Source organism: Morone saxatilis, unplaced genomic scaffold, assembly GCF_004916995.1.
Source record: "Morone saxatilis isolate NCDOM2014 unplaced genomic scaffold, NCSU_SB_2.0 Contig2, whole genome shotgun sequence".
Lineage (NCBI taxonomy): Eukaryota > Metazoa > Chordata > Actinopteri > Moronidae > Morone > Morone saxatilis.
The window spans coordinates 22508883-22521505 of NW_023339762.1; the positions used below are offsets into that span (position 1 = coordinate 22508883).

The following is a 12623-nucleotide window of genomic DNA, read 5'->3' on the forward strand; positions in this document are numbered from 1 at the left end:
GCAGCGTTGAGTGTTACCACAACACGTTCACAGTAAGTATGTAGCAGTTTAAATTTTCTTGTTTGGGCAAGTTACATATCTCACACCAGCTATACATTTATCACAGTGACTTGACACAAACTCATAGACTGTCTTCAGTATGGAGAGGGACATACTGGATCACAAACACAACATAGAGCCTAAATTGGAGGATTCTACTTAATGCTACTCTCAGCCAAGCATTTTTTTTGCCTCTCTTGGTTCTATCTGCCATTTTGTTCTGCCAGTGTTCTGCTAAATACTTCTTGTATTTGGTAATTTTGGCAGAAATTGACTATAATATTCATAGGTATGTTTTCATTAGTGTAAAATCACCCCAGGGCTGGGTCGTTCCGCTCCGACCTGCAGCCTTTTGCGACATGTCTTCCCCTCTCTCTCTTTCCCCCCTCCTGTCATTCTTCAGCTGTCACTGCAGATTAAAGGCCAACAAAAAATTAAAAATAAATAGAATGAGCCGTTTATATCTACACGGTCGCCTTTCATGGAGTCCGCCATGTTGAATCACTATGTTTCTAAAGTATCCCAGAAGGTACAAACCAAACACTGGCTCTAGGAAGGGGCATTCACATTTTTCACACGGTTTTCGCCACCGCAGTTTGCACTTGGAATGGGAGGGTGAAGCGAGGGAGTTGCGATCTGTAACTCCACTGCTAGATGCCACTAAATCATCCACACTGGACCTTTAAATAACTCCTTATATTTTTAGTTTGTCATGCCTGCAGAAACCAATGAGCACGGCAGCAGAGAGGGTGGATACTGATTGCGTGACTTTGCTCAAACTTTTGATAAAAGCCTGGGAAACAGTTAACAGGTTGACTGCAAATAGAAGAAGAGTGAATGAAACTGTTTACTCTCCAGGCCCACATGTTATTTTATACACCTGCTTTCCGATGAAAACACATGCAAAAACAAATCTAAGTCTCTCTTATCTGTGTTTGTGCTGCTTGGACACCATCTGTCTGAGAGACACAAAGTGTTACTAACAAGACTGTTGGTGCAATCTGATGACCAGCTCACTCCTGTCAACATATTGGGTATTAAAAAAGAAAGAAGCACCAACCTGTTTTCCTTTGAGGCTCATCATCTGTTTACTAGTACATAAACTATAATGAACCCAGCTACCCACTCAGCAGCAGCAGCTTCCGTGCTGCTGAGGGAACAGCTTGAAGAGCTGGTGATCAAGCATCATGATTAAGCACCAACTGCGAGAAAACTCTCCGTGTGTTCAGTCCAATTCAGCCCTGCGCTGATTACACTCATCAGGGCCCCGTATGCTGCAGGGTGTGGAGGCGCACCAACTGCTGTTTGAGATAAAGATTTTTGCCAAAATTATTTAATCACTGGACATATGGGCTGCAATAAAAGAGCCGGGCTTTGAAAAGAGGAAAGAAATAGGGGCAATGGGAGTATAAAATCAAATAACACACATTTTCGACAGCGATAATGACTTTTCTACATTCTGCACAATTTAAAAAAAAAGAGAGAGAGAAGAAACTATTTCAGAATCAGTTTTGAATTTATAAAGATTTAGTTTGTGCTGCAGTACCTTTCCCCGCACCTGGCGTGGCGCTGTGGTGCGAAAGACAACACAGACCGACCGTAGAAGAAGAAATCCGTTTCATAACAAACGTCACTTCCTCTGACCGCTGCTAAAGGTAAACTCTTTTTCCAACAAAAATATCGATGTGCTAAATAAACGTATTTACACACCACGGTCGACAGTAACATTCATTTTGTGTGTCTGATTCGACTCAGTGTGACAATAAGGTTACTCTATGGTAATTTGTTATGCTTTCCAAAGTGTTCCTCTGTCGTGATTGACACTTGCTCATTACCTGTGACTGATGTTTTTCCACTTTCCCCTATGAAACATCTGGCAGCAGCTGTGCATAGAAACCATTATGGTTCTGTGAAGGCAAGGGCTTTGATGAGTGGCGGTAAAAAACAACAGCCAGGTACTCCCTGTGTCAAAGCAGGGAGATTCAATTACAACCTGCTTTTACAAGATTTTATCAGTTTACATAACCAGTATGTCAGTTTTAACAATAATACAGGTTGTAGTCTTAAGGCTTTCAGGCGGAAAATGAATAACGAAGGTACATTTCTGTTAGTATTCGGTCAATACTTGGAAGGTGGAAGTTCATATAAGTATCTCTACTGAGTTTGTTGAGAATGAACAGTTCTTGGCTGTGTGAGTCAGTGACATTTTTAACAGGAAGCTCCACAAATATCCCCTGGCTGTGCATAATGTCAGGTAGATATTGTTGTACTGCATACTAATGATGTAAATAGTAGTCCTGATGGTCAGTCTCCTGTCCTCATAGAAGCACCTGACCCTCCACGCCATACCTCTGACCATACAGAGCATCACCACGGCTCCTGAATTGTTTGAATAATGTTAGAATGGTGTATCCCTGCAAGTCTCCGCTCAACCTGTCATTATCTAACTGCCTGTGCTACTTCAGAAGGTGAAGCCAGTATTTTTAGTAAGTAGTTATTTTAGCTACCTGCTCGGTTGTCACCCACTACTTCTTCTCTCGCCGCCTTTAGGTGACCAGCTTCAGGACGTTGCATCAATGTTGCGCTTGACAGCAACATCGTTGTGCCTTCGGTGCCAACGAGTCACAGCTCTGCCTTTAAAGCTAAGGCCGTGTGCAACGCTGAGCTCGGCAGAGAACCGGCAGACAGTGGAGGAGCTCTATAATCTCTCTGTCGACATCCAGAAGGTCCGGAAACTTAAGGGCTGGGTTCTGCATCAGACGCCAGCCTACACTAAGGAGGTAGCAGATCTGCTGAAGGACATGGGAGCCTCGGGTTCCATCATTGCTCGGATCCTTGCGGTTCACCCTGAAGCGGTCCTCTGTCCCCCAGAGCAGATGCAGGCTCAGAGGACGCTGTGGATGTCCGTGTGCCCAAACCAGAAAGAGCTGGTTGGTATCATTGAGAAATTCCCAGCCTCCTTCTTCACTTCCTCCAGCCACCACGACAACCAGCAGAACAACATCGCTTACTTCCAGAGCTTAAACCTCAACAAGCGAATCATCACCAAGCTCATGGCCAGCGCGCCTCAGAGCTTCAGCCGGCCAGTAGAGGACAACGAGGTGATGGTGCGCACCCTCCAGCAGGCCTACCAGGAGCTTGGTGGAGAGGAGGCCAACATGAAGATCTGGCTTCAGAAGCTGCTGAGCCAGAACCCGTTTGTCCTCCTCAAGCCCCCCGAGGTGCTGAGGCAGAACCTGCTGTTCCTGAGAGACAAGGGCTTCAGCACGGCAGAGCTCCTCCGCCTCCTCTCGAAACTTAGGGGCTTTGTGACCGAGCTGAACCCGGACAGCATGCGTCGCACCCTGGCGTACTCCCAGGACACGATGGGCTGCTCTGAGGAGGAGCTGCGGGACATCATCCTCAACTGTCCGGCTCTGCTTTACTACCCTGAAGCTATTCTGGCTGAGCGCTTTAAGGGTCTCCTCAGTGCCGGCATCAGCATGTCTCAAATCGTAGAAACTCCGACCGTTATGGAGCTGACTACACAGATAGTGAACTATCGCATCCACCAACTGAGGACGCATGGTTATGAGGTAAGGACAGGTAGTCTGGATGTCCTGAATGGCACTAAGAAGGACTTTGAAAAAAGCTATGGAAAATTACAACTACGTAGAGAGAGACCAATTTTCAACCCTGTTGCCCCTTTAAAGGCGGATGACTGACAGAATCTGTGTGGACGAATGCAAATGTTTCAATTTCTAACTGGATGTATTCTGTTCTTGGGATTATTAATATCTTTATGATATCAATATCAGATTAAAGTGTCTAAAACCTCAGGGTGCACCCACTTCTTTATTTATTATCAGATATATGTGTTCATTTCTGTAGTTTAGTTGGACAAATTACAATTTTGCCATTTGAACTTGACAGTGTAGATGCCTGAGAGTGCTATGGAAAACAAACTCAAAATGCCAGCTTTAATGGATGTAAATAATAATAAGTTTTTCTCTCCATGTGCTCAAAACTGATATGAGGGATCACACTTCTTTTTTTTTTTCAAGCCCCGGTTTTCCTCTAATTTGGAATGCAAATGCAAAAATGTTTCAAATTAAATTATTCACTTGTAGTTCAGACCAACACAAACAGTCAGTCCGATGGCATTTCAAATGGAAAGCGGCACACTCTAATGCTGCTGTAAATTCATGTCTTAAGAGATGAGGGTGGTTATGTAATGACTTCCCAGAGTGATATCAGGAAGTGAGACAAATGCAATGGTGTCTTAATGTGTCATGCTTTGATGTAGTCCCTTGCCAAATAAAGAATTTATTATAGCTTATTTACAAGTTACCTCATCACAATAACTTTCCATAATACACTTCATGACACAACTGTGTAGTGACAGACATGCTGACTCGTCTATCAAATGTAATACTATCTAGTAAAAGCGAGGACAAACAAGGCTTTGCAAACCATTTTATTTACAGCCTGTGCAAGTGTCTCATTTTCGCAGTGTTCTTGGCAGCAAACTGTTCCCCTCGGGGAGGAAATCTAACTGTGTCTCAGATTTTTATTGTTACTTTACAGATGGAGACACTTTATTATAGGCTATTTCACTGCTGAAATGTCACTTTATTATAATTTTAAATGAATTCAAATGTACCCACACGTTGCGATAAAAAAGGAAGGAAAATGAAGTCCCTTTCATCTGGATTGGAAGTGGTTTATTTGAACGCACTCTGCAATCTTTATTCAAAAAGAAGTTGATTTATGCAAAATAGATTTTCCATTATGTTTGGCTTTATTAATAAGGTATTCATGTCTATATGTGATATGGAGGTATAAAAGACTGTATGTGGGTTAGGGCCCATATTTATTTTAGTATAAGCCACAAAATCAATATACAATCTTACTAAGCATTGTCTAAACCAAGAGAGGGCATTTTAAAATGTCCCCGTCTCATTTTGAATATGCCTTAATGTTTCAAAGCCAGCAAAAGCCCTTGAAACATGCTTTTTTTTTTTGCTTTTTAATGGGAGTGAGCTTCCCAGCTAATGAAGCCATGACTTTATGCCTCAAGGTTCCCTCGCTCTCGTAATGTGGACGATGGGGGTCACAACAAAGGAAGAGAAAGAGGACTTGTGTGTCCAGAGGGAGGAGGATGGAAGGATGGAGGGAGGGAGAGAGAGAGGGGGGTCATATACGTTAACAACTTCCACTTCCCATCTGCTGCCGTCTGCATCACTCAGCACGGCTCCGTAGTCATGGCGATAGCCACTGGGCAGATGATGCGAAAGTGAGTGCATCTGGTAATGAATTTGAGCTCAGCAGATGGATGCTTGACTAGTGTTCATTTTCGAACCATTCACAAGTTGGAACCCCTGAGGGGCTACAACAGTACCTCAAGTATTGCAGCTGATGTACTGAAGGGTACTAATTTTACTACAGACATCAGTGATGCTTCCTTTAATCATATTGCAAGGCTGTGTCTTTCAGTGGTGCTCAGTAGTAAATACAAGGAGTTAATCAGGATGTTGCAGATAAGGCAAGGCCTCGGGTGTATAAATGCAGGTCACCTCTATTTCTTACCCACTGTCCTCTTCGTCCTCTCCTCTGTCGACTGCTGTATCGTTCCGCGCTGTGCTCTTGAGTTACACAGCAAAGCCGGAAAGGTTAATAAGAGTGAGTATAAATTGTCCTCTTTCATTTCAAACATGACACTGGCTGATATTAGCCATGCTTAACATATTGCTTTTATGGGTCCTATCTCCCCAGAAACAGATGACATCTGCAATTAAAAACTATGATTTCCACCTTAAGCCAGAGCATGGACGAGCACTGCTGCAGAAGATATTGTGAGTGTGAGTTTAAGGTCCAGTGTGTAACATTTAGTAGCATCTGTTGGCAGAAATGGAATATTATATTAATTGGTATGTTTTATCAGTGTATAATCACCTGAAAATAAGAACCGTTGTGTTTTTGTTACCTTAGAATGGGCCGTTTTTTACTACACAAGGGAGCGGGTCCTCTTCTCCAAAGTCCGCCATGTTTCTACAGTAGCCCTGAAAGGACAAACCAAACACTGTAGTAGTATCTCCTACACAATTGGAAGACTGCACTGTATTCATATGGTTGCAATGTGCAACTTCACAGCTAGATGCCACTAAATCCTACACACTGGTCCTTTAAGCTTAAGTTGTTTGTTGAATTTTTATTTAGATTCAGACATATTTATTTGTTTATTTATATATATAGGAAGCCAATAAAGGAGAAAGATAACCTTTTTAGTAATTTAAATGTTCCATCACAACTTAAAGAAAAATACTACTACAAACTACAGTTTGTCTGGTCTTTTGTTCACTACACTCACTAAACTTTTAAATATACATTTAAAATGAATGTTTATTAACATTATTAATTAATGTAGGTTTCCCTACATTTTAATTAATCCAGCTTTAAAAACACCAATAACATGATATGGTTAAGGGAAGAAACACTAAAGCAATGACTAGTTATTCTAAAATAGACAAATAAATCTATTCAGAAATCCCAGTCTAGTTATTCTGTGTACACAACTTTTCACTCCCCACCTACACCGGAAAGTTTATTTTCTGTCATTACTCATCTCCCAAAATTGACTTCAATCTGCACTCCGATGAGACAACACGAATATACAGTACATGCTGCGGGAGGAAAATAAATGTCACATTGATGGACGTTCAATGCACAAAAGGTAAATAACTTTCTATATTGAACGTTGCTTCTGAGATTCACAACTTTGAAACATGGGCTCATTTGTCAGTACAGGTAATTTGGCCTGTTGTGAGGTACAGTCCACTGGGATCGTGTGTCACTCCATCTTGTGAATCATTCATTTTGGATTTTATAATGTCACTGACCATTTAAAGCAGCCTCCTTTTGAAATCTATTGAAATGCACTGTTTTAGCATGTCACAGTAGGAAAAGCACAGGTGTCACGCATTAAAATGTATTCCATTTAGCTGCTTCAGATTCAGGGTCCTGGTATTGTGCATGCTGGTTTACTGTCACACTGTCATGTCTTACTGGGACACATGAATAGAACAGAGCCATCGTTAATGTTATTATTAACAAGTGTGCTTTTCCTACTGTCAAAAGTCAAACTCTGCTGTAAGAAAGGTCTCTCTGCCATATACAGGTCTGTTTATTACTCATTGTATTGGACTTTTTACAGAACTATGCTCCTTTTATGTTTGGGTGCATTGTGAGTTGATGAGTTTCTGTATTAGAGTGGGTTTGAAAAACGTGTTAAAAAATCCTTTAGACAGACTACAACACTCCACTGACCTCTGCTCATGTTAATGTTGGGTGGGAACTGCTGTGAACCACCAAACTCCATGTGATGATAAGGATGTTTTTGCTGCATGTTTTGCAGTGGCAAGGATGAGAAAACACAGAAGGCTGAAGACATGACCTTAAATGATACTCAGACAGAGGCTGGGAGTGTTGCTGACATTCAATACAGTCACATACCTTTATCATGTGTTCAGATTTTGGAGCTGACAAAGGTGAATGCCTTCTGTCTAGTTCTCATAGGTCTGTGTAAGTAAACTGATGATCTGAGGGGAAAGAGGGAGGCAATAGGAAACTTCCAGAAAACTAAAGTTAATATATGCGTTTTTACTTGAAGCTTTCATATTTTTCACCTTAGATCTAACTATAGACAGTCTGTGAAATCCCTCTATAAGCTATCATAGGCTAACTATATTTGTTTTTATTATCTAGTTATGTTGTTTGGATATTTAGTAAGTTTACATGTAATCCAAAAGATAGCTTTCTGATAGTGTTAACAAACTTCCAGAAATGCCTTTGGATAGAAGCTGGTGAAATCTATTGATAATTAGTCACTGGCAGCATAAAAGGAGGCTTTCTGTCCCTTGTCTTGTTGATATACCTCCATCTAGTGGCAAAAAGGATCACATACAACCAGAGGAATACGGGTAATTTTCAAAATGAAAAATAAAGTCACAAAACGGCATTTGTTCTCCATTAAAAATGTACCATTTGTTTATTTTTATTCATAATTTCACCAAAAAAAACAAAACAAAACAGTGAAAACCATCATCAACAAATTCCATTGCTAACCACAAAAGAATTACAAGCTGTAACATTTCTCCATATTTATTTAAATAACAAGATGGCCATTATATTATCAAAGCAAACCAGAAGGGTAATTTACTTGTCACTTTATAAACTGGCATCTGTCATGTTGGCTTAGAAAAGACCAGATGATGTGGTACCCAGAGCATAGGCTGTCATTGACGTAGGCCGCTGACTGACTCACTGACAAGCATATTCTCCGAGCAGCTGCAATACTGAGGAGGAGGACGAGATGGGAACGCTGACGAGTGACAAGGTGACAGCAGTAGGTGGCAGGAGGTTTTTCTCATACCAGAACTGATCGCAATCAAACAGCAGTGAAAATAATTCTATAAAATGAAGAGTAAATACACATAAAGACTTGAAGATTAAACTGGAATGCTGTTAAAGTGTCTGTGCTCACAGTGTTTTCATGTAAAATGGTTCAAATGCTTCATGGATTACAAAGGTCATATTTAAACTAGCTGGAATGCTCAATGACTATATTACAGAGTGTTGACAAGAGAAAGTGTTGCCTTTCCTTGCTTTTATAAAAATACAATGATAAACTTTGGGTTTGGGTTTTAGCAGGAATCCAGGAGTTGACTCAGCAAAGAATGTTTGCAAGTATTTTCTGAGGATGCATTGATTTTCTCTGTTAGTTGTTTACACTGCGTCACCAATCTCTCTCTTGAAGACTTGGCATTTGTACTTGATGCCGTTCTCCTCTTGAATTCCACTCGGTACACCTGAGAAACTTGTTTGGAAACAAAAGAAAAGTTTTGTGAGTTAACTTAACGACAAAAGTATAATGCATATATAATGTATGAACAATTAAATTAAACAATTAAACAATCACAACACTAGTAGACCCTAATGATCTTTAAAACCATGAAATGGGATATAAATGAGCTTTTATGGCGCCTGTAATGATAAAAATCTGGATAATACCAAGAACAGGCAACATTTACTGAACATCATTTATTCATTTACTATTCAAATGTAGTGCAATTCAGGTAAACTTGCTAATATCATAGCAACCAGTGATGGTGATGTCAGCAAGTCCTTCTGAGCTGAACTATTTAAACCACTGACAATACAGTCTGTACACAGATAGTGCTGATGTTTGCTTTGTAACAAAAGAAGAGCCACACGTGCCTCTCTTCATGACCTTGTTTTATATCTAGACTCGTGGGGCGATTATCAGGCAAAATCTATGTAGCCACTGTTTTGCTTCCTGGCCACACTTTAATAACTGCATTCATAGTCCAGTAGTTTGTATTAGTTTATAATCACTTGAAAATAAGATTGATTGTGTTTTCTTTACCTTAGAATGAGCTGTTTTTACCAGTCAAACCAAACACTACTCTAGATAGGGCCTTTTGTGTATTTTTGCGAGTTTCACAGCCACTGTGGTTTCTCCTAACGCTTGTAACGCAAGCAATATTCAGGTGTTTGCAACTTCACTGCTCGATGCCACTAAATCCTACAAACTAGTCCTTTAAACAGCCAAGACTGACCAGAAAGAGCTTTTTTGTTATTCATCGCACATCTTTTGTAAAACACATGACATAAAACACAACATAAACACATACTTTTCTTGTAGTTTAAACAGTCCTCTGTCAAACTCAGGGAAGAAAACATCGCACTCAAAGTCTGCCATGATGTCTGTCAGGTAAACCAAGTCACACCATGGGTGCTTCAACGCATGCTGATCAAAAAAACAAGAAGCAACAGAGATTTTGGTCACATTTACAGTATTAACAAGCAGGATTTTCCATGTGTAATTTAGCACAGTATTAACACAGAAGAAATCTAAGCTGGACAAAACATCTTTGCATATTAATGGCTCCAGATGGTACTGGAATTTAACTGTTTCCTTTCCAGCCCTGCTGCTGTGGGATCATTTTAAAAGTTAAAGCAACACTGAACTCCAGGCTTCTGTTAGGCAGAGCTGGGAATCACAGCAGGCCACCAACTAAATGTAGTAATACAAAGCATAAATGTGTAGGTCCCATTTTAACAGATGCAAGAATACTAAAAGAGAAGTAGATGTCAATCAAGCACAGTTTGTACACAACCTCAAAACTCAAACAGGCCTGAAACTAATCAGGCATAAGTGAAAACACCTGTGGAGGTGTACTTTAAACTGGATTTCCAGGTCAGCACTATCTTCTAGTCTTCATTCAGAGGTGGGTCTCATGGGTCAACACACCGCACATGAAAACCTCTACATTTTTGGGTCAAACATGCTTCACCAGCTTTGCTAGTTTACCTCGTAGACCTGCGTCCCACCAATAATCCAGATGGTCTCAATCAGGTCAGCGAGAGGGGGCTGTGAAGCCAGGCGAACGGCACTCTCTAAGTCTTGGCACAAGAAATGGGCGTGATCTGGAACCGTCCTGTGAGAGGAGGAATGTCCAGCAGATACAAAAAGGTCAACGACAATGAAAAACCAGGATTGCTTTCTGGATAACCCCAAATATCTTTCTCCCCTTGGTGATGCAGATGCTCGTGCGTATGAGCACTCACTTCAGTTTCGTACTCAGCACCACATGCAGAGCATTGGCCAGTGGGAATGTAGTTTCTGGGTGGGACTGCCAGCACCGTTTGCCCCAGATCATCAAGTTCATCTTTCCTGAAACAGATACAATAAAATGTCTGACACTAAACTCCACACCTCAACTACTGCAGCTCTCACATCTTTTCTCATGGCACAAAGCACAGGACTGGGTTTCAGAATTTCACGTCATTTTATATCATAATATTCTTAAGATAAGGAGAAAATAACCAAAATGTCACTTTATGACTATTCCAGTCAGTTAAACTTGGTATAAGTACAAAAATAAAGACGTTGTAAAGTTTTGAATGAAACCCAGGCCTGTATGAGGTGGCTATAATATGACGTAATATTACCTGGTCTCGACACCGTCGTCACAGTCTTCAAAAAGTACTGGAATTCAGATCTGTAAGAGCCACATTTTCAATATTAAACAGTAAGTACGACCTATATAGTAGTTATAACACATCAAAACACACAGTATCTTCCTTTTATTTTACTGTATAAACTTCCCATGAGCCACCACTTACTGCTCTTACTGTCTACTACTACTGTACCACTACTAATGCTCCTGCTGCCACTGCTACAACTTCAGCATGCTGCTTGTACCTTCGCAACTAGTGCTGTTGTCAGTGCCACTAAAACTCTCTGTTCTTAAGCTTTATTGTAATCAATTACATTATCAACAGGAAACTGTAAACTTTTGTAATTTGTCTGTTAAATATACCCAACTTTTCCTTTTTTTCCTCTGATCACAGCTGTTTTTCATTTTATCACAACGTAATTTTCTCTCAGTTTTTGGCTTTTGAGGCAGTAAAGTAATATTTATTATCATAATAGTATTATTTACTTCTACAATATGCTGTAACCTGTGCAATATTCTTTTTTTTAAACTTAAATCACATCTGTATAAAAATACTGTATATAGTGTATACAACTCTAATTCTATTTCTTTCTTGATATCTTCCTATTTTATTTTGTTATTTAAAGTGTATTTGTTTTTTTCTTGTCTGCTAAGTTATATCTGGAGCTGCTGTAACAAGTCAATTTCCCCAGAGTGGGATCAATAAAGTCTATCTTATTTTATATTTATCATCCATCATTTTGGGCTCTTCTGGTCTACCTTTATAGATCAGTTGATTCATTAGAAATAATCCATATTGGAAAGAGTCTTTGCAGCAGATTGTAGAGGCTGAATAAACTTTTACTTAAAACTTTACATAGAGGTTTGCAGATTATGATTACTGACTGCCTAATGAACAGTCCTGTTGCACACAGCATACACTGATTTACATGTATAATATCAGGATAATTGCACGTACAAGCTACAATCTTAAGTAACTAGTCTGAATCGAGCATTTTAAGTCCTCATCACAAATAGGTTCACTCTTACGGTAGATTCCAGGGCATCTTCCCATCTTTCCCGATCCCATTGTTATTGCAAACTGCTGCGATGAGGCGAACGGGTTTCTTCTGCACGGTTTCCATCTTCTACAGGCGCTCAAAGGAAAACGAACCACACAGAAAGCTGAAGACCCGCAACAGGTTCTGATGGAGTCTGTGTGCGGGAGGGGAGCCCTTTATTGATCGGGGTCTGAGCTCCGCTATCACCGCCCACCGACCGGCAGCTGCTATTGGACACGGTGGAGTTTGTCCCCACCCTGGGGGCCTGCGTGATCACACAGCAACGTGACTCACTCATGAGAGGGCTCCCTGCTCATTACACAAGCGTTGTTTACCAATAGTATTTTAATTAAGGTATACTGTATGCTTTTTATACAGTTTGCAAAGCGTAAAAAGTTCAATAAGTTACGCCTTAAGGACACTGACATTCCCAAAAATAAACCTAACAGAAAAAAAGATTTGAAACAGTGAAAACATGCAAAAAATAAAGTCTCCCTCCAATAAGTTTGGCAATGAACACATA

General features: G+C 40.4%; 2 protein-coding genes across 3 annotated transcripts; one reads left to right on the forward strand and one right to left on the reverse strand.

Annotated features, from left to right (window-relative positions):
* The first annotated feature begins 1615 nt into the window (after nucleotides 1–1615).
* On the forward strand, nucleotides 1616–3857 carry mterf2 (mitochondrial transcription termination factor 2). 2 transcript variants are annotated; one of them, XM_035665807.1, is made up of 3 exons: nucleotides 1650–1694; nucleotides 2364–2507; nucleotides 2590–3857. In XM_035665807.1, the coding sequence occupies exons 2-3, from the start codon at nucleotides 2435–2437 to the stop codon at nucleotides 3741–3743; spliced, it is 1227 nt and encodes a 408-aa protein (XP_035521700.1). In that variant the 5' UTR covers nucleotides 1650–1694; nucleotides 2364–2434; the 3' UTR covers nucleotides 3744–3857. The 2 variants fall into 2 exon arrangements, with proteins under 2 accessions (XP_035521701.1, XP_035521700.1); XM_035665808.1 differs by lacking the exon at nucleotides 2364–2507 and having other exon boundaries at nucleotides 1616–1694.
* Nucleotides 3858–8063: 4206 nt separating this feature from the next.
* On the reverse strand, nucleotides 8064–12279 carry zgc:153031 (uncharacterized protein LOC557552 homolog). Its single transcript, XM_035665344.1, has 6 exons — nucleotides 12090–12279; nucleotides 11053–11102; nucleotides 10669–10774; nucleotides 10412–10538; nucleotides 9732–9847; nucleotides 8064–8893 (listed from the first exon to the last, which is right to left on the reverse strand). The coding sequence occupies exons 1-6, from the start codon at nucleotides 12182–12184 to the stop codon at nucleotides 8803–8805; spliced, it is 585 nt and encodes a 194-aa protein (XP_035521237.1). The 5' UTR covers nucleotides 12185–12279; the 3' UTR covers nucleotides 8064–8802.
* Nucleotides 12280–12623: the final 344 nt, after the last annotated feature.